The sequence below is a fragment of the Aquarana catesbeiana genome, linkage group LG04, assembly GCF_042186555.1.
Source record: "Aquarana catesbeiana isolate 2022-GZ linkage group LG04, ASM4218655v1, whole genome shotgun sequence".
Lineage (NCBI taxonomy): Eukaryota > Metazoa > Chordata > Amphibia > Anura > Ranidae > Aquarana > Aquarana catesbeiana.
In genome coordinates this window covers 547,359,214-547,386,931 of record NC_133327.1, presented here as the reverse complement: position 1 = coordinate 547,386,931, position 27,718 = coordinate 547,359,214, and the positions used below count along the sequence as shown (strand labels likewise).

At 40.8% G+C, this 27,718-nt stretch overlaps 1 protein-coding gene across 4 annotated transcripts in view; it reads left to right on the top strand.

Moving 5' to 3' along the window:
• Positions 1–27,718, top strand: part of TIAM2 (TIAM Rac1 associated GEF 2) — a 432,210-nt gene that overhangs the window by 270,533 nt on the left and 133,959 nt on the right. For all 4 annotated transcript variants that reach the window (XM_073627924.1, XM_073627922.1, XM_073627925.1 and 1 more), the window contains one exon: positions 20,141–20,302. In XM_073627924.1, coding sequence (XP_073484025.1) covers positions 20,141–20,302 — 162 coding nt within the window. The remainder of the gene's footprint in view (positions 1–20,140; positions 20,303–27,718) is intronic.

Sequence of the window (27,718 nt, the reverse complement as noted above, 5' to 3'; positions counted from 1 at the left end):
ATATTTGGTTCTTTTGCCCTTTGTGTGCCTCGTCCTTGAAAATAGTTTATATAAGTGCTGCTGAAAACTGATGACATGAATAAGGCATGATTGTGAAGACAAAACTTACAAAAAGTCCAGTAAAGAAACACTGTCAAATTTTTCTTCTGGGTGTTTGCTAAGTGTAATTGCATTTTTACAAAAAAAATCATTTTTACAAAAAAATCATTTTTACAAAAAAAGAACATTTTTTACCTCTTCCCGCCAATGGTACGCTTATACAGTATCTCACAAAAGTGAGTACACCCTCACATTTTTGTAAATATTTTATTATAACTTTTCATGTGACAACACTGAAGAAATGACACTTTGCTACAAAGCAAAGTAATGAGTGTACAGCTTGTATAACAGTGTAAATTTGCTGTCCCCTCAAAATAACTCAACACACAGCCATTAATGTCTAAACCGCTGGCAACAAAAGTGAGTACACCCAGTTAAAATGTCCAAATTGGGCCCAAAGTGTCAATATTTTGTGTGGCCACCATTATTTTCCAGCACTGCCTTAACCCTCTAGGGCAGGGATATGCAATTAGCGGACCTCCAGCTGTTGCAAAACTACAAGTCCCATCATGCCTCTGCCTCTGGGTGTCATGCTTGTGGCTGTCAGAGTCTTGCTATGCCTCATGGGAATTGTAGTTCTGCAACAGCTGGAGGTCCGCTAATTGCATATCCCTGCTCTAGGGCATGGAGTTCACCAGAGCTTCACAGGTTGCCACTGGAGTCCTCTTCCATTCCTCTATGATGACATTACTGAGCTGGTGGATGTTAGAGACCTTGTGCTCCTCCACCTTCCATTTGAAGATGCCCCACAGATGCTCAATAGGGTTTAGGTCTGGAGACATGCTTGACCAGTCCATCACCTTTACCCTCAGCTTCCTTAGCAAGGCAGTGATCGTCTTGGAGGTGTGTTTGGGGTCGTTATCATGTTAGAATACTGCCCTACGGCCCAGTCTCCGAAGGGATTGGATCATGTTCTGCTTCAGTATGTCACAGTACATGTTGGCATTCATGGTTCCCTCAATAAATTGTAGCTCCCCAGTGCCAGCAGCACTCATGCAGCCCCAGTCCATGACACTTACACCACATGCTTGACTGTAGGCAAGGCACACTTATCTTTGTACTCCTCAACTGGTTGCCACCACACAAGCTTGACACCATCTGAACCAAATAAGTTTATCTTGGTCTCATCAGACCACAGGACATGGTTCCAGTGATCCATGTCCTTAGTCTGCTTGTCTTCAGCAAACTGTTTGCAGGCTTTTTTGTGCATCATCTTTAGAAGAGGCTTCCTTCTGGGACAACAGCCATGCAGACCAATTTGATGCAGTGTGTGGCATATGGTCTGAGCGCTGGCAGACTGACCCCTTCAACCTCTGCAGCAATGCTGGCAACAGTCATACGTCTGTTTCCCAAAAACATCCTCTGGATATGATGCTGAGCGCACACACTCAACTTCTTTGGTCGACCATGGTGAGGCCTGTTCTGAGTGCAATCTGTCCTGTTAAACCGCTGTATGGTCTTGGCCACTATGCTGCAGCTCAGTTTCATGGTCTTGGCAATCTTCTTATAGCCTAGGCCATCTTTATGTAGAGCAGCAATTTTTTTTCAGATCCTCAGAAAGTTCTTTGCCATGAGGTGCCATGTTGAACTTTCAGTGACCAGTATGAGAGAGTGAGAGCAATAACACCAAATTTAACACACCTGCTCCCCATTCACACCTGAGACCTTGTAACACTAACAAGTCACATAAAGTTACAAAAATGTGAGGGGTGTACTCACTTTTGTTAGCTACTATATCTGTAGTGCTTACTTATCTCTCTCCAAAGCTCTAAGTGTGGGTTGTCTCTGGTGCTTCATTCCTCTGTTATCAGCATGAGTCACTTCTGAGAAGTTTTCCCCAACACATGAGATAATTTTTTTTTCTGGATGGAGGGGGCGGGGGGGGGGAGCTCAGCAGACAGCTTGTCTATTCAGAACACAGTTCTTCTGCTGTGTGCCTTTCCTCCAATCAGCTCTCACACACTATTACTGCAGCCTCCTGCCCCCTTCTCTGTGCTCCTGACATATGGAAAATATTTTAACACTTTTCTGCCCTTGTAGGGAAGAGAAGACTGCAGATAAACAAGAAAAACCTATGTAGGAGGATTTGTTCCATCTCTGTGTATCATCTGAGGCTGTTCACTCCACGGGTTTTTTTTTTAAACGTAACAAATGAGCTTTTAGTAGATCAGAAGATGGTAATCATCAAAAAAGAACAAGTGGCTTTTTTTTTTTTTTTACAAATCATTTATCAGTGTAAGGGCTTACAATTTTACACATGCAATGCATTCTCATATGTCATTTGCCAAAACAACTGAACACAGCAAATATTTACAAAGATCAGTGACAAGCAAATCAAAGGAAATTAAGGTCAGCAGCCAGACTGATAGTGGTCATTAGCCTGTGAAACTAATGCTATTATAAAGGATATGTCTTTCCAGAATTCTTTGCAAGCAAGCTGTTCAACTATGCCAACATTTTTCTGCAGATTGGGTCTGACTTGACTTGACTGAGTTAAAGTAAGCTACCCTGATTACCGCAAGTAGACAGAGAGATCGCTGTAGACTAAAAGGGTGGCTTTGTACTTGGAGCTGCCAGGAATAGCTAGCATACCACATTTGTTCTAGATTGCTAGTTTGCAATAGAAAACCTTTCTCTGTGCAAGCCAGTGTTTGTGAGAGGAGGGATTAGTTCTAAAGCAGCTGTCATAGCACATGGGAGTTTGTTGATAGAGCCTCGTAATAGACTTGTAGGCCACGCTTGCTGCTCTGCGCCTGTTTTGTGTGCCTTGTTTTATCTTACAATAAGTAAAATGTACATTAGTCAGCTGATTATTCTACAACTGCTGTGTATCTTGGTATTTGGAAAGCAGTTTACAGTTTTTTAAATTTTTAAAGGATTTTTTGTGTTCTGGAAAAAGCTAAAACAGGCACAACTATGGCTTGGGGTTTCTCGGCTTTTGAAGAGTTAATGTGGCTATTAGAATTTTTTTTATTTAATTGTGGAGTATGGACTTTACAGTACAGTGTGGAGTGGTGTGAAGAATTTAATGTGTAGTGTAAAGATTTATGCGGTGCAGAATATATAATGTACTGCAGAATGTAGAACACTGTATACAGCATTGTGTAGCATAAGAATGTACCACAGAGTGTGGAGAGTAAAGTGGTATGATGTAAGCAATGTACCTTCTGATAACCTAATGCATATCCAGTGAAAGGCATCAGCAGGATCACAGAAGCATATCTTGATATAATCCTAGGACATATTAGATTTCCCATAGTTTTCTACCACAAGCAAAATAAACAGTACAATTATTACAGACAAAATATTCTAAAGGATACAAAAATATTTAGATACTTGAAGACACCCTGTAAAAAAAAAACAGATTCTAATGTACAGTATATTCTAGTATACTGATATTCCCAAATTACGCATCTCCTGAACACCTTTAAACATACCAGTGACCTGAATTCCTCCTCTCCAATGGAGTATTTATGTAGGACTTTTGACAAGCACATTGGTCACATATCTAAGATATATACAATACTACATGAGGATTCAACCAAATTACCCTATATGGAAAGATGGGAACAGGACTTGAGGGAAACGCTGGAAGCAGCAGAATGGGGGAAACCGGTTCCATTTAATTCTAAATCCTATAGTAACACCTCTGTGATTGAGGCAAAATACAAAGTTTTCTTCTGGTGGTATTTAGTACCAGTGCGCTTGGCGTCCTCTATCCTGGGGGCCTCCTCCTGGTGTTTCCTCGGCTGCAGTTTTGGATCCACACATATAATTTCATCTATTCCCTCACCTAGGTGAACCTAACCAAAACCCCACAGCAGGTCCTTTTAGGGTTGCCATTGGAGGGGATACCGGCATACGCTTGATCGCATTTATCTTCACAGCAGCCAGGATTTCCATTGTATGATACTGGAAATACCCCACGGTCCTCTTTGAGCTCCTAAAGGCAAAACAGACACGGATTATGATCAGTGAACACAGGGTGGCTATTCTCCATGACAGGCTGGCCTATTTAGAGAAAACATGGGATCATGGACCCTCCTGATCTGGATGGAGGGAAACTTATACAGTAGATAGAGGGTGCACGTCTAGTATGTCTTCTTTTTCTCTTCTCTTTTTCTTTTTTATTCTCACTTCTTTCCTCTTTCTTCTACATGTTGGTCTTATGCTGCATACACACAGGCGGACTTCTCGTCGGACTGAACTCCGAAGGACTTTTCGACGGAGTTCCGACGAAACGGACTTGCCTACATACGATCCCACCAAAGTCCGATCGTTTTGAACGTGATTACGTACGACCGGACTAGAAGAGGGAGTTCAATAGCCAGTAGCCAATAGCTGCCCCTGCGTCGTTTTCGGTCCGTCGGTCTAGCATACAGACGAATGTTTTTTTCGATAGGAATCGAGTCCATCGGAAAGATTTGAAACGTGTTCTATTTCTAAGATCCGTCAGATTTTTTGACAGAAAAGGTCAGACGAAGCCCACACACGATCGGAATGCCAGAAGTCCGGTCGTGTGTACGAGGCATTAATCTCATAGCATTGTTGGTCCTGTGATGCTTCTCTTTTATGTGAACCTGAGATGTGTCAGCAAAAGTCCCCAGAAATGCATGGGTTGTAGTTAACTTATTGATACAACTTGAATTGTCATAATACTATTTTATTGATGATTAAGTTATTGTTGTTTCCAGTGTGTTTGTTTTTTGCTGGTTACAGCCATGTTACCTGACCAAACAATAGGTGGTTACCTACTGTCTGTTTCTTGTTTTCTGAAACTTAACTGAAATCATCCCTATATTTCATGACTAACCAATAAATTGATGTTGTACCTTTCTGTTAATTTCTAATAAAAATGATTGGAAAATAAAAAGTAATGCAGGTCTGGGACAAAGATCTGTCTGTGTAGAGATAGCACAGAAAGAAGCCTAGAGGAAAGATAGTCAGAGGATTTTGCACTTAAAAGAGAAGTAAAGAATCCCCGCCCCCCCAAATCATACTTACCTAGGTGGATGCAGCATTGGTTCGATGCTGCATCTGTCCCCCTGCACATCTTAACACTGAGAACTGAGCAATCAAACACTGTTCGATCTCCGTGAGCAGAGAGCTGTATACTGTCAGTCACAGCTTTCTGCTCTTCTCCCTCCTCGATCGCTGGATCGCTGAGCTGTGGTGGGGGCAGAGCAGCCATCTCAGGCTCTCAGCGGCTTGCTGAGAGGCTGAGGCGGGTGTCAGTCCAGGCACCTAGCAGATGCAGACTTAGTGGTCGGGATGACGCGGTGTCTGGACTGAAATCAGTAATGTGAGCAGAGGGCTTCAGTCCGCTCTCTGCTGAAAACGGGTCACAGGAGTGCAAAACGAATTGCACTCCTGTGATCAATAGAAGTACAGCCAAATTAATTGCACTCCTGTGATCCATAGGAGATGTACAGCCAAACCAATTGCACTCCTGTGATCCATAGAAGTAAAGCCAAATGAGCCAAACACTTCTAACGTTCAGTGTCCTACAGTATGTGTGTGGATGTTGTTCCATTATATAAAACTATTGGTTTAGTTGTTTCCATTTTAGAATGGGGTGCCGCGATGTGCATAATGCATAATGTTAAAGGGTGCCTTAACTGAAAAAAGGTTGAGAAACTCTGGCCTACTGTATTACGGTTAATGTTTCCCCATGCTAAATGGACAGTGATATGGTACAAATTTTGATGGAAGTTTTATTGGAACCTGTTTCTTTGTATACCAAAATATTAACCACATATGGAAATCTGATTGCTATTAGGCAAGCCATAGATAATGTGATTTTCTTTCCTGCAACAGAAGGTCTGATTCTCCTATCAACACAGTCCGTATTAATGGGGGGATCCCTCCTGCAGCACTGTTATGTTCTGCCGACGGGGAGCCTTCTCTATCGGCAGAACACAATGCTTACTGCTGGCGGCTATACCCGCTGGCAATAATCATATGCAAAAAATATGACAAGCTGGTTGCACTGAAGTCGACCGATAGATCAACTTTCAGCCTGCCCATAGATGGATCGTATCACGGCCGGTGCCTGCTGAACTGGCCGAGATTCCATCTATCTATGGCTGGCTTCACAGTCCTCAAGCACATTAAAGTAAGAAACTGGTGTACCTTTATTATTGGGAATACCTCCTTGCTGTACCCCAGGAGTCACCTGATTCCAGGCTTACAGAAAACCAGGCCCAAGGAACAGGTCCCCAATGGGATCAAATGTAAAGAGGGTAACTCTTATTGATGCCCACATGGCACTGTGGGATGCTCCAAGCAAGTCAAAGCTTCTGCTTTCTCAAAAGTAGAAATTTGAATATGGTTTAGGGCGAGGTATGTGCAAGGACTCTGCTTTGACACCTACATAAGTGACAATTGTTGACAATTGTACTTTGAAACCATACTGTCAGAGCCTGGTAGCAGGGTGAAGAAAGTTTTGAAGTGAACTTCAGTCAGAACTGTTTTTTTCTGATTTCTTGGCAGACACAGGAAGGTATTGTAACATGGATTTTCTTTCACTTTCTGTCCCCATAAAAGTAAAACTAGGATAAGAAGCTAGGATGAACCTTCTCAAAAGGGGAACAGACAAGAAATAAAAAACAGGTTCTAATCTTTCCAAACACTATCCAAAAAAAAAAATGATGATAGGTATAGCAAGAGACATATCCAAGGCAAGTATAGATAAACAGGGAAAACATAATAAGAAAACCATTTACTTATTGGGGAGGTTTATGTGGCACAAAATTAGAAATAGGAACAACATGTTTCGGTGGAAATGAGATGTGATATTAGTCATGATGGCTACGCTATAAATATTTAGCCCTCGTGTGGCTTGGTTTCTTCAGAAGGAAAGATTGCATAAAATGATGGGCTTTTTAACCACAGTTTCAAAATAATTTCAGGAAAGTATAATGACATGTTTCCATTGCAATTGTATGAGCAAAAGTGGGTATTGTGAAAAGACTAAGATCAATCTTAGTGGTGTGTTTTAGAGATTAACTAGCATGACAGTCATTCTTTACTTATTCATAGCTGCCCCACAAGCTTACAAATGGCTCAGTATTATAATTTTCTTTTAACGTGGACTAAATTCCAAAAATGTAATTCATTGGAAGATATGCAAATCCTAAAACCCAGCTATAGGCTTATATTTTATTTTACTGTTCGTATAGGAAATGTTGTACAGCTTTGTCCTTTTCTTAAAAATCCTGTTGCATTTATTTTATTTTTCCAGGATCAAATCTTCATTGTTAAAGGGTAACTCCAATAGCAATAAATTAAATTTAATAATAAATAAAAATAGCAAATAAAAAAATAATATAGTATATACGATTGCGACACAAGCCAATTTGTAATATAACGTTATTAAGAATTACCTTTCCTTTTCAATCTGCAGCTGCTGTAATTTTTTGTAAAGTCCAATGCAATATGACAACCTGGAGGTGTTCTGTACACAGATGGTGTACAGAACGCCTCCCAGAAATGTCATTTCCTGTTGTGTGATTAGCTCATTGTATTTTCCAGAAGTCTGCAATAAGATACAAATCTGATTTTGGACACCCTCAGATTCTCTAAAAAAAAAAATCGTGTGATTGGTAATTATAAAGTCGATCCCATTCACATTCACTTTACACATGAACACAGACAAACAAACAGCTAGTTCTTCAGAATAGTAAAAGGTAGGAATCTGCAACAACGTTTGTTAAAACGCGCATTGATCACCCCGAGTGAAATAGCTTTTTTTCTCAACAAAAGTGAAAATACTCTTTAGGTTAAGCTGTCCCCCCATTTTTGAATTATGTGATGATCACAGTCACCCAGCCCCTTCCCTCCTGGCATGTGTGCCATGAACACACACCCCTGTAGTCCAGAGGGGTATATTATGCCATATCTGCCAAAAGCATAACTTCTTAGTAGGCTAGCCACTGTCTTGCCCTTGTTGTCTTCCCCCAATGATTGGGGTGGTGAATGGCACAGATTTTGCCTACAGTCAAGCATGGTGGTGGGAGTGTCATGGTCTGGGGCTGCATGAGTGCTGCTGGCACCAGGGAGCTACAGTTCATTGAGGGAACCATGAATGCCAACATGTACTGTGACATACTGAAGCAGAGCAAGATCACCTACCTTTATGAGACTAGGCCGCAGGGCAGTATTCCAACATGATAACGACCCCAAACACACCTCCAAGACGAACACTGCCTTGCTAAAGAAGCTTAGGGTAAAAGTGATGGACTGGCCAAGCATGCCTCCAGACCTAGATGCTATTGCGCATCTGTGGGGCATCCTCAAACGGAAGGTGGAGGAGCGCAAGACCTCTAACTTCCACCAGCTCCGTGATGTCGTCATGGAGGAGTGGAAGAGGACTACAGTGGTAACCTGTGAAGCTCTGGTGAATTCCATGCCCAAGAGGGTTAAGGTAGGGATGCAAAATAATAGTGGCCACACAAAATATTGACCCTTTGGGCCCAATTTGGACATTTTCACTTAGTTGTATACTAACTTTTGTTGCCTGCGGTTTAGACATTAATGGCTGTGTGTTTCTTCAGTGTTGTCACATACAAAGTTATAATATAATATTTACAAAAATGTGAGGGGTGTACTTGCTTTTGTGAGATGCTGTATACTGTTGGTACATATCTTTAGTATTTTCATTTACCAATTATCTTCCACAATATGCATCCCTTTTTTCTTATTTGGTACCCTTTTTACCCATTTTGTATGATCCATCCATTTGGTATATTCATTACGATTACCATCCACGTTATGCCTGGTCTATCAGACCACTCTAGAGCACTGAAGTTTGTCTGGCTTGACACGCTCATTCATTCACACATTTATTAAAGCCAAGTAGGCTGTTCACTATGCAAAGGAAATTTCACTTTGCAAAGGAATTTTCCCATAGGTTGGCAAATGAGGTGAAGCTCTGTGGACTTACATCATCCAATCATGTTCAAGCATACATGCTTTTTTTTTTTTTTTTTTTTTTTTATTTTCTTTGCATGTGATTCCCTTGCAATGTTAACAGCCTTTTAGCCTTTCGTAAATCCACCTCATTTTCGCAACAAGCTTTTAGAGCAGTTTTGCAGTTAAAACCTTTAGTATCAGCTGCTTATTCAGTAGTGTCTTCAGACTCTGGATCTCTGTTCAACATACTTACAGGTGTTTATGGGACTTATCCTTTTTGGCTCTTAGAAGTGTATGCTAGATGCCATGTGTTCAAACCTATATTAATTTTTACACAAACAACGGGGATAAAAGTACTTTGGACCCTACTTGTGTTGCTGTTGCAGAGCTGGAAACATTTCTTTACAGCTCTTTAATGCCACTAGTCAGCGCATAGCTAAAAAAATGAAAGCTAAAGCAGCAGTTGTGGGAGAGTGGGCAGGATTAGAGACTGCCAATTAAGAAATCAAAAATGTCTACATTAAGTACATTTCAAATAAAGCAGTTACAGCTCCCACATTGAGATGTGGAAAATCACTTAAGAAAGAAAATTTGTAGGCTTACGTACAAACAGTATGTAAAATAGTTGATGACCTGCAAAGATACTATATGCTTCTACTACTGGTTACAGCATAGTCAGCTAACAGTCTAACAGTGTGGTAAAACAGGCATGGTTTATCACAGACCTAGGTAAAGTGAGGCCCCAGGGCCACATCCTACAGTTTGGCTGTCCCTATCTGGCCCTCAATGGCTACACTGTTAGCTTACTTCTCTGAACCAGTCAGTTTCCTCACTGCAGAAGCTCACAGGCTTAGAGAGGTACGTTGACAGATGTCTGGGAGAGAGCCTGGGGAGCTGATAGGTACAGCATGGAAGCTTGGTTTTGGCAGCAGAGCATTGCCTAGTGACATCCTGGCGCTCTCCCACCACTTTGCTACCCAGCCAAGTTCTTCCCATGATAGCGCCTTCATGCTGCAAACCCCAGGAGCCATGCACCTGTTCTTCACTCCAGGTCAGGATCTGCAGAAATCCCCACTTTACCAATCTCAGACTCTCTCCTTCCAGTCACAGTGCTTTTCAAAGGGCATTTGACAGGCAATGAATCACCACCTGATTTAACCCTTGCACTGCAAGGTCCATACGCTGTACAGACTTGACAGCGGGGGATTTCACACACAATCCGACTACTGCCTGTCAGGTGGAAGCATTCCACACACCCTGATAACAGCACCCCCCCCCCCCACACACACACACGCACGCCCCCGCCATGTATTCCGAGCCCCGCTTGCCCATCTACAGGCCTGGGACCAACATTGCAGGTGCTGGCGGGTTAAGGGAGGAGAGCAGACACACATCCGCTCCCATTTCCATCTTGTTGGTGACCCAGAAAGTGACGTGTATGACGTCACTTCTGGGTCACCCTGTCACTTTACTCGGCTAGCATAGCTAAGAGGAAATGTATTGCAATGCAATACATTCAGTGGAGACATGCAGGGTCTTTTAGATATAGATATAGATATCTATAGATATCTATATCTATATCTATATCTATATCTATCTATATATATATAGATAGATATAGATATATATATATCTATCTATCTATCTATCTATCTATATATATATATATATATATATATATATATATATATATATATACACACACACTCTTATAAATAAATGTAAGCAAACATTTTAAAATGTATTAAAAAATGGACAGTGTCTTTTAAAGCTTGGACAACATCAGGCATTCAGACACTAAATGACTTCATAGCATCTAAATCATTCCTTTCATTCCCATCGCTTAGAGAAAAATATGATCTACCAAACTCTGAGATATTTAGATATCTCCAAATCAAAAATTTCTATACACCATTCCTAAAGGGGGATACACCATTATCCCAATTATCCATTTTTGAATCAATCTGTACAAAAGATCCATTTGCTAAAGGTACAATTTCATCACTTTATAATCAATTATATGGAGTACCAAATCTTAATAGACCCTCTTACCTTCAGAGGTGGGAGGAGGACCTGGGACGAACTTTAGAAGACACGGACTGGTCTAACATATGGCTCACATCTAAGTCATCTTCACCCAACATCTTAGCACTGGAGACAAATTATAAAGTCCTAACTCGCTGGTACCTTGTACCCGCTAGAGTGGCAAATTATTCACCTAATACCTCAGCTCTTTGTTTTTGAGGATGCCCAGAAATAGGCACATATTTACACATATGGTGGACGTGCCCAGTAATCCAAACCTTCTGGAAGGAAGTCTTCGTGATTGCATCTAAAATATTTAAAAAAATAATACAACCAGATCCATATTTAACTTTACTTAATCTAAAACCGGAATGGTTAACACTCTCTCAATTCAAACTTATGATCCAACTAATAACGGCTGCAAAACAAACAGTGGCCAAGGCATGGAAATCTCCTACATTGGTACTAGCAGAAACAATTCACAGAATGAATAATACAATGTCCCATGCTAAGATGGTAGCCATCGATCAAAATCAAATTCCAAAATTTGAAAAACTTTGGCATCCTTGGATAAAACAACAGTTCCTGTCAAACTTCAATGACTCTGTCCTGTTGCCATGGTAACAGATTAAATGACTTACAGAGACACCCATTCTAAGGCTTCAAAGAGAACTAAAAAGAATAATAAACTGACGAGCGGGACAACCTTGTGGACCATACCTCTACCTTTCAACCCTTTTTCTTCTTTCTCTTTCCTTTTCTCCACCTTACGATTAAAGCTCATTATCAGAATTTATTTGACCTATATACACTCTACTTGTAAACAATATGTATAGTAGGTATAAATCATTTAAATACCTACAAAAGTAACTAAGGAAATGATATATATCTTTAATTTAGGTTTACGTGAACCCAATGTTTAATATTTGAAATTTCATGATATTTACCTATATAAACCCTACTGTAAAACAATGAGCTTACTTTATAGATCCTTGTAAACTTACTTTATATATCTTTATAACATTGTATACTCAATAAACTTCTTTTGACAAGGAAAAAAATGGACAGTGTCAGTAGAGCAATGACTGGTGTCAGCAAGGAAGCCGATGGTGCCAGTAGTTTTTTTTTTTTAATTAGTTTTTTTTTTTTTAAAGTTTTTTTATTATTTTATACAATATTATTTTTTTTACAATTTTCTAGGAGCCCTGGTGGGGGGCTTTTGTGAAATATCAGGGGCCCAAACAGACTCCTGACATCTCACTTTTGAGACAGCGAAAGGGACTGATGACAGATATTCCCCAGTTCCTTTCTCTGCAGCCTCAGCTGCACTGGAAAGTGAATACATTGGTACTGAGCTGCTTCCTAATCATTAACAAACTTAAGCATAGTAAGGCCAGTTTACTATGCTTTAGTTATAATTGAACACAATGAGTGATCGGTACACCCAGTAAGATATTCCCCAGATATTCCCCAGATATTCCCCAGTTCCTTTCTCTGCAGCCTCAGCTGCACTGGAAAGTGAATACATTGGTACTGAGCTGCTTCCTGATGATTAACAAACTGAAGCATAGTAAGGCCAGTTTACTATGCTTTAGTTATAATTGAACACAATGAGTGATCGGTATCGATCACTCACTGTGTTCATTCAAAAACAGAGGGGGCCAATAAATTACATATTTACTGGTCCCTTACCCAATCTCCAGCCTGGAACAATTCCCCACAGCAGCCAGCAGCAGAAGAGGGAAACTGGCAGCAATGTGGGGGGACAGGGCGCCAGGGTAGCACACAGGGGGCCCTGGGTAGTAGAAAATAGGGGAACGGGGACAGAAGGGGCAGCGGGAGCATCATATAATGGTATTGATCCCATGTATTTTCCTCCTGCTGAATGCCGGTGGGAGAGGAGGAGAAGCAAGCTTTCAGCTGCTGCAGGAGGAAAATACAGATCAGTCCCCTTGGATTAGGGTGTGCCTAGGCACACCCCCTGCACATGCCTATAGTTAGGCTACTACATTCACACTGGGGTTTAGGGATGAGCCGAACAGGCAAAAAATTTGTTCGAACACGCAAACACCATTAAAGTCTATGGGACACGAACATGAATAATCAAAAGTGCTAATTTTAAAGGTTTATATGCAAGTTATTGTCATAAAAAGTGTTTGGGGACCTGGGTCCTGCCCCAGGGGACAAGGATCAATGCAAAACAAAGTTTTAAAAACGGCCCTTTTTTCGGGAACAGTGATTTTAATAATGCTTAAAGTGAAACAATAAAAGTGTAATATCCCTTTAAATTTCGTACCTGGGGGGTGTCTATAGTATGCCTGTAAAGGGGCACATGTTTCCCGTGTTTAGAACAGTCTGACAGCAAAATGACATTTCAAAGGAAAAAAAGTCATTTAAAACTACTCGCAGCTATTAATGAATTGCCGGTCCGACAATACACATAAAAGTTCATTGATAAAAACGGCATGGGAATTCCCCACAAGGGAACCCCGAACCGAAGTTTAGAAAAAAAAATGACGTGGGGGGTCCCCCTAAATTCCATACCAGGCCCTTCAGGTTTGGTATGGATTTTAAGGGGAACCCCGTGCCAAAATTAAAAAAAAAAAACGGCATGGGGTCCCGCCAAAAATCCATACCAGACCCTTATCCGAGCACGCAACCTGGCAGGCCGCAGGAAAAGGGGGGGGACGAGAGAGCGCCCCCCCCTGAACCGTACCAGGCCACATGCCCTCAACATTGGGAAGGTGCTTTGGGGTAGCCCCCCAAAACACCTTGTCCCCATGTTGATGAGGACAAGGGCCTCATCCCCACAACCCTGGCCGGTGGTTGTGGGGGTCTGCGGGCGGGGGGCTTATCAGAATCTGGAAGCCCCCTTTAACAAGGGGACCCCCAGATCTCGGCCCTCCCCCCTGTGTGAAATGGTAACCATTTCACTAAAAAAGTGTCAAAAATGTTAAAAATGACAAGAGAGTTTTTGACAATTCCTTTATTTAAATGCTTCTTCTTTCTTCTTTCTTCTATCTTCTATCTTCCTTCGGTTTCTTCCTCCATCTTCTTCTTCTGGTTCTTCCTCCGGTGTTCTCGTCCAGCATCTTCCTCCGCGGCGTCGGCGTCTTCTTCCCTTCTTCTCCTCGGGCCGCTCCGCATCCATGATGGCATTGAGGGAGGCTCCCGCTGTGTGACGCTTCTCTATTCATCTTCTTCTCTTCATCTTCTTGTCTTCATCTTCTTTTCGGGCCGCTCCGCATCCATGATGGCATGGAGGGAGGCTCCCGCTGTGTAACGCTTCTCCTCTTCTGACGGTTCTTAAATAAAGGGGGGGCGGGGCCACCCGGTGACCCCGCCCCCTCTGACACATGGTGACTTGACGGGACTTCCCTGTGGCGTCATGGGGAATGCCACATGGAAGCCCCGTCAAGTCCCCGTGCGTCAGAGGGGGGCGGGGTCAACGGGTGGCCCCGCCCCCCCTTTATTTAAGAACCGTCAGAAGAGGAGAAGCGTTACACAGCGGGAGCCTGTGACCCCGCCCCCCGTTATTTAAGAACCGTCAGAAGAGGAGAAGCTTCGCACAGTGGGAGCCTCCCTCCATGCCATCATGCATGCGGAGCGGCCAGAAAAGAAGATGAGAAGAAGATGAAGAGAAGAAGATGAAGAGAAGAGCGGGAGCCTCCCTCCATGCCATCATGGATGCAGAGCGGCCCGGAGAAGAAGGGAAGAAGACGCCGACGCCGCGGAGGAAGATGCCGGACGAGAACACCGGAGGAAGAACCAGAAGAAGAAGAAGATGGAGGAAGAAACCGAAGGAAGATAGAAGATAGAAGAAAGAAGAAAGAAGAAGCATTTAAATAAAGGAATTGTCAAAAATTGTCTCTTGTCATTTTTAACATTTTTGACACTTTTTTAGTGAAACGGTAGGGGTACTCCCTTACCATTTCACACAGGGGGAAGGGCCGGGATCTGGGGGTCCCCTTGTTAAAGGGGGCTTGCAGATTCCGATAAGCCCCCTGCCCGCAGACCCCCACAACCCCCTTCCAGGGTTATGGGGATGAGGCCCTTGTCCTCATCAACATGGGGACAAGGTGTTTTGGGGGGCTACCCCAAAGCACCCTCCCAATGTTGAGGGCATGTGGCCTGGTACGGTTCAGGAGGGGGGGCGCTCTCTCATCCCCCTCTTTTCCTGCGGCCTGCCAGGTTGCGTGCTCGGATAAGGGTCTGGTATGGATTTCTGGGGGGACCCCACGCCGTTTTTTACAATTTTGTTGCGGGGTTCCCCTTAAAATCCATCATAGATTTTGAGGGGGACCCCACGCCATTTTTAAAAAAAAATTTTGGCCGGGGTTCCCCTTAATATCCATACCAGACCTGAAGGGCCTAGTATGGAATTTAGGGGGACCCCCACGTAATTTTTTTTTTTTAATTTTGGTTCGGGGTTCCCCTGTGGGGAATTCCCATGCCGTTTTTATCAATTAATTTTTATGTGTATTGTCGGACCGGCAATTCATTAATAGCTGCGAGTAGTTTTAAATGACTTTTTTTCCTTTGAAATGTCATTTTGCTGTCAGACTGTTCTAAACACGGGAAACATGTGCCCCTTTACAGGCATACTATAGACACCCCCCAGGTACGAAATTTAAAGGGATATTACACTTTTATTGTTTCACTTTAAGCATTATTAAAATCACTGTTCCCGAAAAAAGGGCCGTTTTTAAAACTTTGTTTTGCATTGATCCTTGTCCCCTGGGGCAGGACCCAGGTCCCCAAACACTTTTTATGACAATACCATGAATATAAGCCTTTAAAATTAGCACTTTTGATTTCTCTCATAGACTTTTAAAGGGTGTTCCGCGGCATTCAAATTTGCCGCGAACACCCCAAATTGTTTGCTGTTTGGCGAACTTGCGAACAGCCAATGTTCGAGTCCAGCATGAGTTCGACTCAAACTCAAAGCTCATCCCTACTGGGGTTTAAGGCCAGTGCAAATTGTAGCAGCAGAAATCTTCCGAATTCCTGCTGCAGCACTCAGTAGCTAGGTGCAGCCACCGGCATTGTTCACAATAATGACAGATTGCCAGCAGCCACAGCTATTTGCGCCCATTCACACAGCCGGCGGTCACTGCAGATAATTGCTGGCTGTGCAGAGAACCGCAAATAGCTGCGGCCAACGACAACCTGGCATTGTAGTAAATCACCAGTGTGAATGTAGCCCAACGGTGTAGTATTTTTTTATTTGCATCCTTTAAATTTTAAGAATTATTAGATTTTCCAAAAATAGTGTTATTGGAGAGGAATAAGCTAGAGGAAGACAAAAAAAGTAGCCCTTAGGACCTTACAACTAAGAACTTTGTGTGCTTACTTTGATACTATCTACTCTTGTGCATCTGCTTGTACAAATGAACCTCAGTCTGGCAGTGAGTAGCATGGATCCTACTCTTTGGATTTCTTTGTGTGTACTTGGACTGGGTAAATTCTGGGACCTGTGGGAGACTCCTGTGAGTTAATGAATCACATTTCAGTAATCTTTAAAAGTGGATTACAAGAGCAATACATCTTTACTTTTGCAAGATTTTTGCTCTGTAATAGGAAATTTATAATAGTACTGGCTCTTTCCTGCTGATATATAATGCCCTTTGTGGCACTTTATAGCCTCTATGAAATGTAGCCAAATACAGACCATTCTAACTTTATTTATTAAAAAATTCCCTATTCCATTTTAAAGTGTGTGAGTAGCTAACAGATGATATAGCATGGTTGCTTTCCTTGTGACAGAATTATGTTCGTCAGTGGCAGCCTTGCTGCTGGCTTCCTCCTGCTTTTCCGCCCCCAGTTTGAACAGTGTTATTAAGTAACTCTGGTGTGTGGGTAGAATGGCTTAAAAAAATTGATGTTTTGTAGAAAAGAAATGTAGATTCCAATCTCATTAAATGTTCTTAGTGTCCTGTGGAGTTGTTGGGCAGAAGGCAAATCATTGCTCTTTATTCTTTGATTTCTCAGATTCCTTGGTCTGGTGTGCTGTAAGTGCATGCATAGATATCATCACATCTAGTATTACCATACAAATTATTTATTCTAACAGTTTAATTGGGGCAGAGAAAACCTTTGGGGTATTAGCCCTGCCAAGGAAGATGGAGACTAAGCACAAAGCAGAAAACATATGCTTCTCTTCACAGAAAGCAGTGGTCCTAGGAGATAGGATGTTGTCGTTTTTTCTGGAGATTTCCAATTTTTTTTTTGTTACCTCTTTTCTTTTTCTTTCACTCTCTCTGGTATGGCCTTGAAGTATTTCTCTGACTCAAATCAAGAGACGTACTGCTAGTGATATTCTACTCTAACAACCTTTTATCTCTGTCACAGCAAACCCCAAAATCTGGAGATACCTTGTGGTCTTACAAATCCTTGGCAGCCTCTCCTTCACTCCTGCTTTGGTGTTCCTTGTTCCCAGAGTTTATTCTTAAATGGTGTCTTCACACACCTACAGCTGATGGAGGGAACACATCAGCTCTCTCTACAACCCTTGACCTGCTTTTTGGATCCCTCTCCTAGAGGCCTTAAAGCCTTAAATTCCATGTAAAGTGTACCAATATGGCCGACTTTCGGTCCAGACAGGGAGTGATGTCGCCTGATTTTCACTCCTACGCATTACATCATGACTTCATCAGGGATCCTTTCCTTTAAAAATCTGTGATTGGCCAGATTGGCTGTTTTTAAGGGAGTAAACTTATAAATAGTTTTAGATATCAGTGGATCTGAAAGGAGAGAATATTCTGAGCGAACTCTAGCAGATTTATACTTTATACAAATAAAAGTGCAATCCATTTAAAAGTAATGTTTTAATCGGATGGATCGTGGTGTGCTGATTCAGGACCTTGCCTTTTGGATGTCTCAGATACTCCAACAGCAAAGTCTTCTTGCACCTCCTGCTGCATTGTTCAATAATATACTTAGGTGTACAGACCTAGGAACCAAAGAGCAGATATATCAAAATGTTTTCTTTTCCTTAATTAGTTTTGGATAGTGTGGTGCATAGTTTTTTTTAATGTGCAGTTTGAGAGATTTCTCTTCACTTCTTGTTCCAGAGACACCAATCAATATATGGTTATTGGAATTTTTTTACCAAACACATGTGGCAGAATACATGATGGTCTTAATTTATGAAGACATTTTTAATTTTTTTTTAAATGTCAGTCTTTTTTGTTTAGAGCGCAAAAAATATTAGTGGGTGTAGGACAGTGATGGGCCCGGTAGCCCGTATTTTCGTGAGGATCTTAAGATCCTTGTTAAAGAGGGAGAAAGAGATAAGATGCACACAACAAAGGGTCTTTATCAGGCTTGGTGAGTAACACGAAGTTCATATTCTTATGAATGTCTATTTGTGTTTTAAAGAGGCCGTTTAGAATTTGTTTTTTCGGATACAGCACCAAACACATTAGTTACATGTAATGGCGGGTATCCTATACCTGCAAATTGATTCTCTTGTTAAAATTCCCTTCATGCTGCCTTCATAGCTGCTAGACATTGCCCTGAGCTGCTACCTTCTGGTGCTGTATGAGTTAACAACAGCAACTCCTAGTGTGAAGCGTTGTGCTGCTTGCCCACCACCTTCTGTCCTGTCCACCACTCAAAGACCTAATAGTACTATTTTTCCACAATGCATTGCATTCTGTGAATGGAGGAAAATCAGATAAATGACAGGATCTCCACTACAATGCACTGTGGGAAGATAATAATACAAAGTCTCTAAATGGTGAAGGAGGTAGGCAAGCCATGCATACTCTTAACAGTGCTTAAAGTGGACTCGAAGGGGTTGATTTACTAAAGGCAAATAGACTGTGCACTTTGCAAAGTGCAATTGCCTTCTGCAAGTGCAGTTGCTCAAGAGCTTGCTAAATGAGGTAAACTTTACTTTGCAAAGAATATCCAATCATGTGCAAGGAAAATAATAAAATAAAAAAAACTGCATTTTTGCTTGCACATGATTGGATGATGGAAATCAGCAGAGCTTCTGCACATTTAGGCCTCTTGCACGATACTCCTGTTTGAGCATCTACTTTTTCAGATTCTTTTTTTTTGTATGTACTTTCACGCATATGCATTCATGCAATTTTTGCGCAAATTCATGCACGTGGGCAAAAAAGTATTCTCGCAGTTTTGTTCTGCACAATATGTAAATGGGCATTTGCACACGTTTTTCCGGCATGAGGCGTAAATTATTGACCAAAAATTGCAGATTTTTCTTTTTTTTTTTAATTACTGAGGAATGCACGGCATCTTGTTTACACGCCTGTGTGCATAGGCACATTACAATTAATGGGCTCAGAAAAAAAAAAGCTGAACTGAGCATCTTCAAGCTGCAGTGTGCAAGAGGCCTCTTACTAAGCTCTGGAGCAACTGCCCTATTTGCCCTTAGTAAATTAACCCCATAGAGAACTCAAAGTAAATCATTGTTAACCTTTTGTTTGTAACTTATGGGTAATGCTGAGAAATCAAGGAACAATCATCATAACGTAGGTCAGGACAGACAGGAGACAAACGTACAGCGAAAATCCAAGGTACAAGGCAAGGCTGTAACCTGAAAGCAAGAAACACAGATTAGAGAACCACAGAACCACAAAGAATCAGAAGGAACATCTTGCTCAGGCACTGTTCCAGTGCAGTGAGTAATGCTTGCTGTCTGGGATCGTCACTGGCACACTCGAACATGCCTGTGCTGCTTTCTTTATATTAGCCAGCAGATGGCGCGGGGGCGCTTCTAGGAGTTCTGCACTGTGCCATGTGAGAAAGATGCCAGGGCTGCCAGCAGCCACATTAAAAGAAAACAGGTAGCTCCACACTGAGGCAAGTGGGGAGTCAATGGCTCCTTACAGGTTAACACCCTTGTTTGGTATGAAATATTTTTTGACTGTATGTTTAATCTGTTATAATAAATATGCTGCTGCATAATGGATGGTTGTATCATTATTCCTTGTTCCATAGTGCCATCTACTGGGAAGTATATTAAAACACTTTAATGGAATATATTTTATTTTATAGACAGCACATTATTTCAGGTACTTCTATAGCGCCGTCAAGTTTAACATAATTCTTAAACTCTTTTTTGTCTTCTCAGCATGTTGATGAGTTGAATATATATAACTCGGTTCCAGAGGACACCCACAAAGAAAGCTCTTGGGAAATCCCTATATTCATCCATTTTTATGACAACCATGATGTTACAGTTAACCTCAGACCGGAACACAGGGTAGAAGACATCTTAAATTTGGCTTGTAAAGTAAGTAGCTAAACAGGTAACATGCGATGTATATTAAGCATTTGAGAATCCATTCTTTTTCTATAAACTGTTCATTTAAAGGTACTATTTATAGGATTAATATAAAAAAGAAACATTGAGCAAATTATGTAAAGTGTTAAAGTTTGAATGTGCCTATGTTGCTCCCAGAAGCAAGTAACGTTTCCCCTTCAATTATTCAAATACTGGAATTTGTACATGATGTATATAAATCTGTTGCATTGTGATGATAATAAAGGCAAACAACTATATTGGACAATAATATATATACAGTAGGTTTCTACTCTTATATTTAATGCATTTACCCTTTGGGTTTACCTTTTAAAAACCTGTTATTTAAGCTGAAATAATCAGGATAGAAGGTTAATGAATGCACATTACTGCTTATATATAAGTAAAGTCAGGTACTGCTATAACAGGGTACCTAGTGTGTACCTCTGTACCAGCTATGTAACCCAGGCCCTCTAAATGAGTATTTCAACCATATTTTCTGGATCTATCTGTTGTATAGCTCTTTTTACTTGCACAATGAATAATGCTTGCTAAATGATTAGTATGTGTAGCTTACGAAGTACATTTGAAGGTATGACTGTAAGCTCAATTTACATACTTTGCTATAGCCCTCTTTCTTTTCAGAGATGGGAACCAATGAAAACTCAAAATAGTACCCATCACCCATCAGAATATAGCTGCCTTTAAGAATAGCCTAGTCAGGGTTATTTGTGGCACTTTTTACAGCCCCATGTAGCTAAAGAGTGCATATGCAAAATCAAATTAAGTAAAAAAAATTCCATGCAGCACATTTGAAAATCAAAGTTTAACCACGTTTTGCTCATAACATAATTCTTGTATTCTAGGAGGCATTTTACTGGTGCTTCAAAGTGTTGTGAAGCATTCACCAATAAAGGTGTAGTAGTAGTAGTAGTAGTAGTAGTAGTAGTAGTACCAATCAGAAGTGATGACAAGCATTCTATGGCATTGGAACTTACTATAGCAAATTCATCCCAGCATGCTGGAAAACCTCTGCAACTAATAAACAAAGGCAGATCTTTTGTTACCTTTACTTTCAGCAAGGTATCTTTCCATCTGTGACTGCAGTAACTTGTTTGTTTTTCAAATTGAAAAGCAAGAAATTGCTTGCACCTAATGCAGATATTGGAAATTCAGAAAGTTACTTTTAGAAAGAAAACAGGATATATCTTAATATATGGCTTATATATTTAAAAAAAAATGCAGGCCTATTCATAAAAAGGAATGCATAGTGGCTGATTATTTATTTCCTTTCTTGTTTTATGGGGCCAGAATTTTTTCAAATATTTTTTTCAAAGGTAAATATTAAAGATGATATTTTAATATTATGTGATCTTTTCTCAGACCAGTAAGAAGAGCTCTAGTGCCCTTTCTACATTATTAGCTTGAATGTGAAGTTTCCATCAGACAAATGGAGCTGCAAAGCAAGCTGCCCAGCTGTGCTGCCTTTTCAAACAACGACAATACACTTTGTTGTGTATTAAATTTTTATTTGTCAAAACACAGTTTGTATACAGATAGTGAGATAAACAGAATTAAGACAACAGTTTAAACATGTATAAATCTCAGAAAATGCAAATAAAATAACACTGACCCAAACACAGTTTTCCTTTAAATCAATACAAAGAGCAGTGATGTTGAGCCACTACAGTAATCCTCAGCAACTAATGAGATATCAGTTTAAACTATTCAGGCAAGATGACTTGTCTGCTCTTACACATTTTGCACTCTGGCTCTGTACATTCTGTGTATTGAAAAGGCCTGATTGTTAACCTAGTGCTGTCCACAAGATGGCAGACAAATTACAGTTTCATTTTATAATATCTGGGATAGCAATTACTTGTGCTGCAGTTTCATTTCAATTAATAGAATATAATTGCCTGTGCAGATGAAGAACATTGTAATTATGGCTTGAAATTCATGCATGCAAAGGTGAAATGAGATAGAACCTAAATGTACATGGTCGAAGACTGAACATTATATTCATCCGGCTTTTTAACGCAGAACTCTGGGGAGCAGGGTTTGCATTTAAACTGCCTCCTTAACAAAATTTCATTTTATCTCCAGGACCTTATTCACGCTATTGCATTTAAAAAACAAATTAAACTTTAATATGCATATCGATGTGTGTTTATAGTATTTTCACATGTCGTGCTGCAATAAATATCGACACACCTGTAAAAAGCTATTAGTGAAATGCAGAACAGTTCACATACACAGCATATCTTTGTGTTTCATCCTCATCTGAAGAAACTACAGGCAGCCCTAAGTTATACAGGCAACCCTGCGTTATACAGAAATTGTCATCCCTTGCTTCACTAGAGAGGAAACTATCTTTTCAGATTCTGGATGATGGTATGTCTACATTAAACTGATGATTTGCAGCATAAAAAATAAAAAATAAAAACCAAAACACAAACACATTCTTAAGATGCAGGGATGGCTCAACCTTTTCAACATGGAGGAACCCTTGAACTAACTCTCTGGTCTCAGAGAATGTACTAGGAACCCTTAGCAACCTCTGGAGGAACCCTAGGGTTCCAGAGAACCCTGGTTGAGAAGCCCTGATCTAGAGTGTATCTTTAGTAAAGGGCAAAAGATTTATTCCATATAAACAGAAACCAGAATATAACAGTGTTGCTTGTAATGCTTTGAGACACCATTTTAACTAAATATATTAATAAAATAAAGTGTGTACATCTTTTGAACTCTAAAGTAAATGTTCCTGAAAAATATCTGCTATATTTTTAGCTATGGGGTGCTAATTTTCTAATTTCATCTGAAAATAAAGGTCACTTTTTTAAAAATTCCCTACAATTTAGGAGTCTTTCCTGCCTCCAACAAAAAGAAATGCAAGTAAAAAAGTACAGAAAAATCTAATATTTTAATATTTTAAATGCTTACCTATAAAATTTTCCTTTCCACAAATAACTTTGCATTAAAGCCTAGTACACACCATTAGTTTTTTTTTGTTTTGTTTTTTAAACTGACAGCTCGAGTCGGAGCCACTGTACTAACAAACTGATGTTAGTGCAGCGATCTTCCTGCTATTCTATTGTGTTCTGACAGGGGAACAGTCCCCTGCCAGAACACTCCGGTCAGCAAAACAGCTGGCTTCTGTCTCACCGGCTGCCATACATAAAATGTGACTGTTTCAGAAAGAGTCAATTCACTAGCATAGTGAAAACAATAAGTGTAGCGCTAGAAATAATAACTACCTATATGTATCCAGTCCGTCTCAATCAAATGGGTGGGAGTTAATATAGGGTAGTGAACCTCATAAAATATGTGAAAAAATTTATACAGAAATGGGAGAAATGTCCGCAGAAATGTCCAAATAGTAGGAGGACTGGCTCCTCAATCTTCAATCGAACTGGGAAAGGCACCAAAGAGCAAGGTGAGCACGAACAAACATTCAGGTAGAAGGGTGGGTACTCTTACCAGATCTGTAGGACGCACCTACCATACGGCAGTGCGTCTATAGGGCTTTGGGATATTGAATCGTCAGTGGTGACGCCAAGCCGGATGGTCTCCTGTAGGCCTCGAACTCCAATCTGAACAGAGATAGATGTAGGTAAAAACGGAAGTTCCTGAGGATTGGACACCTGCCAAACAGGTCCAGTAGTGAAGGTGGTCCCAAGGGCTCTACATGGCATAGGTCAACCAAAGTAGGTTTATTGAAGATAAAATGGCGTATAAAAAGTGATCACAAAAATACATAAAATGGCAATGTGGGAAGCAAGAGGTGCCGGTAAGAGTACCCACACTTCTATTTGAATGTTTGTTCGTGCTCACCTTGCTCTTTGGTGCCTTTCCCAGTTCGGTTGAAGATTGAGGAGCCTGTCCTCCTACTATTTGGACATTTCTGTGGACATTTCTCCCATTTCTGTATAAATGTTTTCACATATTTTATGAGGTTCACTACCCTATATTAACACTGTTTCCTGGTGCACCCATCCCGCCCATTTGATTGAGACGGACTGGATGCATATAGGTAGTTATTATTTCTAGCACTACACTTATTGTTTTCACTTTCACTTTGACTTGGTTTGTTTGTGTGTTAGCAGCTTTTTGTTTATGCTTCATTGGGTATAGCGCAGTATTTTCACCCTTTTCACAATTCACTAGCATAGCCCTCTCCACTTCTCTGAGTATCTAATTACTGACTGGATTGGCAAAGTTCTACCCCTCACCCTTCACTTCTCTACATAACATTTTATGTAGCTGCTGGGGCAGGAGTAAAGGGAGCATACTATAGAGCAGTGGTCTCCAAACTGTGGCCCCGGGACCAGGTACAGCCCTTTGCTTGCCTTTATCTTTTATGCTCCTGAGGCATTATTCCTGCCACTGACACCAACAATGGGGCACTATTCCTTCCACTGACACCAATGATGGGGCATAATTCCTTCCATTAACAACAAAAATAGGGCACTGTTCCTCCCACTGACACCAATTATTTATCTCCCTAATACCAAAGATCAAACGTTGTTTACTCCCACTGGGCACTGTCCGGCCCCCTACAGTCTGAAGGACAATAAACTGGCCCTTTCTTTAGAAAGTTTGGAGACCCCTGCTATAGAGTGTCACTTGAGTGGCAGCCCTGACTCTACTGCAGATGCAGACATGGGGGGAGGGGGGATTTACTAAAACTGGACCAGCTCTGCATAGAAACCAATCAGCTTCCTTTTTTTTTTTTTGTCAAAGCCCACTTGAACAAGCTGAAGTTAGAATTTGATTGGCTACCATGCACAGCTGCACCAGCTTCAACCCCACAGCATCCAAGATGCTTTAAGCAGCAGTCTAATGCCCTGTACACACGATAGGATTTTCCGATGAAAAATATGTGATAGGATCTTGTTGTCGGAAATTCTGACCATGTGTAGGCTCCATCACACATTTTCCATCGGAATTTCCGACACACAAAGTTTGAGAGCTTGCTATAAAATTTTCAACAAAATCCGTTGTCGGAAATTCCGATCGTGTGTACACAAATCCGACGCACAAAGTGCCACGCATGCTCAGAATAAATTAAGAGATGAAAGCTATTGGCTACTGCCCCGTTTATAGTCCCGACGTACATGTTTTACGTCAGAACGATCGGATTTTCCAACAACTTTGTGTGACAGTGTGTATGCAAGACAAGTTTGAGCCAACATCTGTCGGAAAAAATCCATGGATTTTGTTGTCGGAATGTCCGATCAATGTCCGACCGTGTGTACAGGGCATTGGAGTTTTGGAGTGTGTACAGGGGAGGCTTTTACAGGTAAATAACATGCAATAATATATGTTAAATGCACATATGATAAGATTGTTGTTGAAATGAATGGTCTGGTGATAGGGTCTGTTTAAGCACTTCAGTTCAAAGCACAAGAAGTTCCAGCAATGCTGTTGATGCATCTTCTCATTTGAAGAGAACGCAGAATGGTCTCTGGAAGTGCTGAGTCGACCTTTTACTATTTATTTGTCTTGGAAAGTGTTATGTTATTGACCCAACCAATTTCTGCTTTAGATATATATGTCGGACCCACAAAGAAGGTTTTTCCTGTGTACAACATAATAAGACATGCATTAGTTATACCCCACATTTCCCTTTACAACAGTTTGCAATCATACTGGGAGTGTCTATCAATCAGGAGACTTAGATAACATTTTAGCCTAGACCCTTGTTGACCCTTTTATAAATCAGCATGATACTCACATATTACAAATTATGTAGTATAAACATAAAACCTATTCTGCTCTATAAAAAAACAAATGCCTACATTTTACCAGCTAAGCATGACTTAATGCGGAAATCCAAGCAAACAGCTCAATACACTCTAATTACTGGCAAATAGATTTGTATTTCTTTTCATTCAGGTCTGAGATTTTGGTCTTGTTCACACTGGCGTACTATAACATACGCCTGTGCAAGAGCTGTGTTTGCCCGCAAGGGGATGCTTAGGTGTTCCGTGCATCCCCATGCAGGCAGCCACCTGGGAGCTGGTGCATGACCCCAAAAACACACTGTCTGCCTTTGGGGCCATGAACCTGCACTTACATGGCTGTCAAGTTAGGAGCAGTGGCTGTGTCCGTGCAGCCACTGTATCTTAATTGACATGAATGGGACTGCCTGCATTGGGATGCACGGAATACCTGTACATTCCCTTGTGGGAAAACACAGCCCTTGCACAGGCGTATGCTATAGTATGCCCGTGTGAATGAGGCTTTACAAAGCTCTGCATCACAGAACATCACTTTCTGGCAAGGAAGGAGACCTGATTTTACTCTGCTGTAGTTCAGTTACAAATGAATGGTCTCCTCTCCACCCCTACACTGCGATTGGACAGTAGAAGGGGAAGCAGCAGACTGATGAGCTCATCTCACATCTCACTCTGCTTTCTTCTCCTATCAGCACACTCCTTGCACTACAGCACAACTTATTGGCTCTTTGTGCTGCTTATTATTTAATGAATACAGACCTGCTTTTTTTTTAAACTTTCATGACTGTCTGGATTTCAGCTTTAAAATAATGAAATAAAGATCTGAATACATACATATATTTGTAAGCAAGGTATCCATATACATTACACCACCTGTATTTTTGCACACCTATATGCCTTGTTGTTGAAAATTACCATCTTATTTCATTGTGCAGTAATAATGCTTGCTTATTGTATGATGACATCATCCTGCTCACTTAGTTTGTGAAATGACTTTATTGCGTCTGCTATTTCTGTGCGCAGAATTTGTAGATCTGTGTAAGCTCACGTTGACTGCATCCTACAAAATGTGGCTAAGAGAGTGGCAAACAATGAATTGTTAGTGTTAGTAGTCACTGACTGTGTCTGTGTTACATCTGTGCAGCAATGTAGCAGTAACTGTTTGATTTAAACATTTTTCTTTTTTCTGTCTTTTGTTTTCTGTGCTTGAAAGTTTATCATAAGCGGTGTGTATTGCTGCCTCCTTTCTTCTACATCTTTCCTGGTTATTTTTCCTCCTTACATTTCCTTACTGCTCTGGTGAGTGCAAGGAATCCTTATTCATTTTGCACGCTGTACAATAGTTCTTTACAGGTTTAAAACATTTTACCATCCTTGATGTACGACTGTTTAAAACATTTTAATTTTCTTTGATGTAGGACACTCTGGTCTGTCTGTGTCTAGTGATGCATTAAAACAAACAAGTTAAAGGGAGCTAAATCAAGGCTTTTATGAAAACTAAATCACTGTATACGTAAAGACTTTAAAATCTAATATAAACAAAATCTAATAAAACAAAAAAATCATAATCAAGTAGCCTAAAAACAGTGCTATGTGTTTAGCACAGTATTCCCTTTTTTCATATAGGACTTCTAATTAAAGCTTATTTGCAGCAAATGTAATGCTT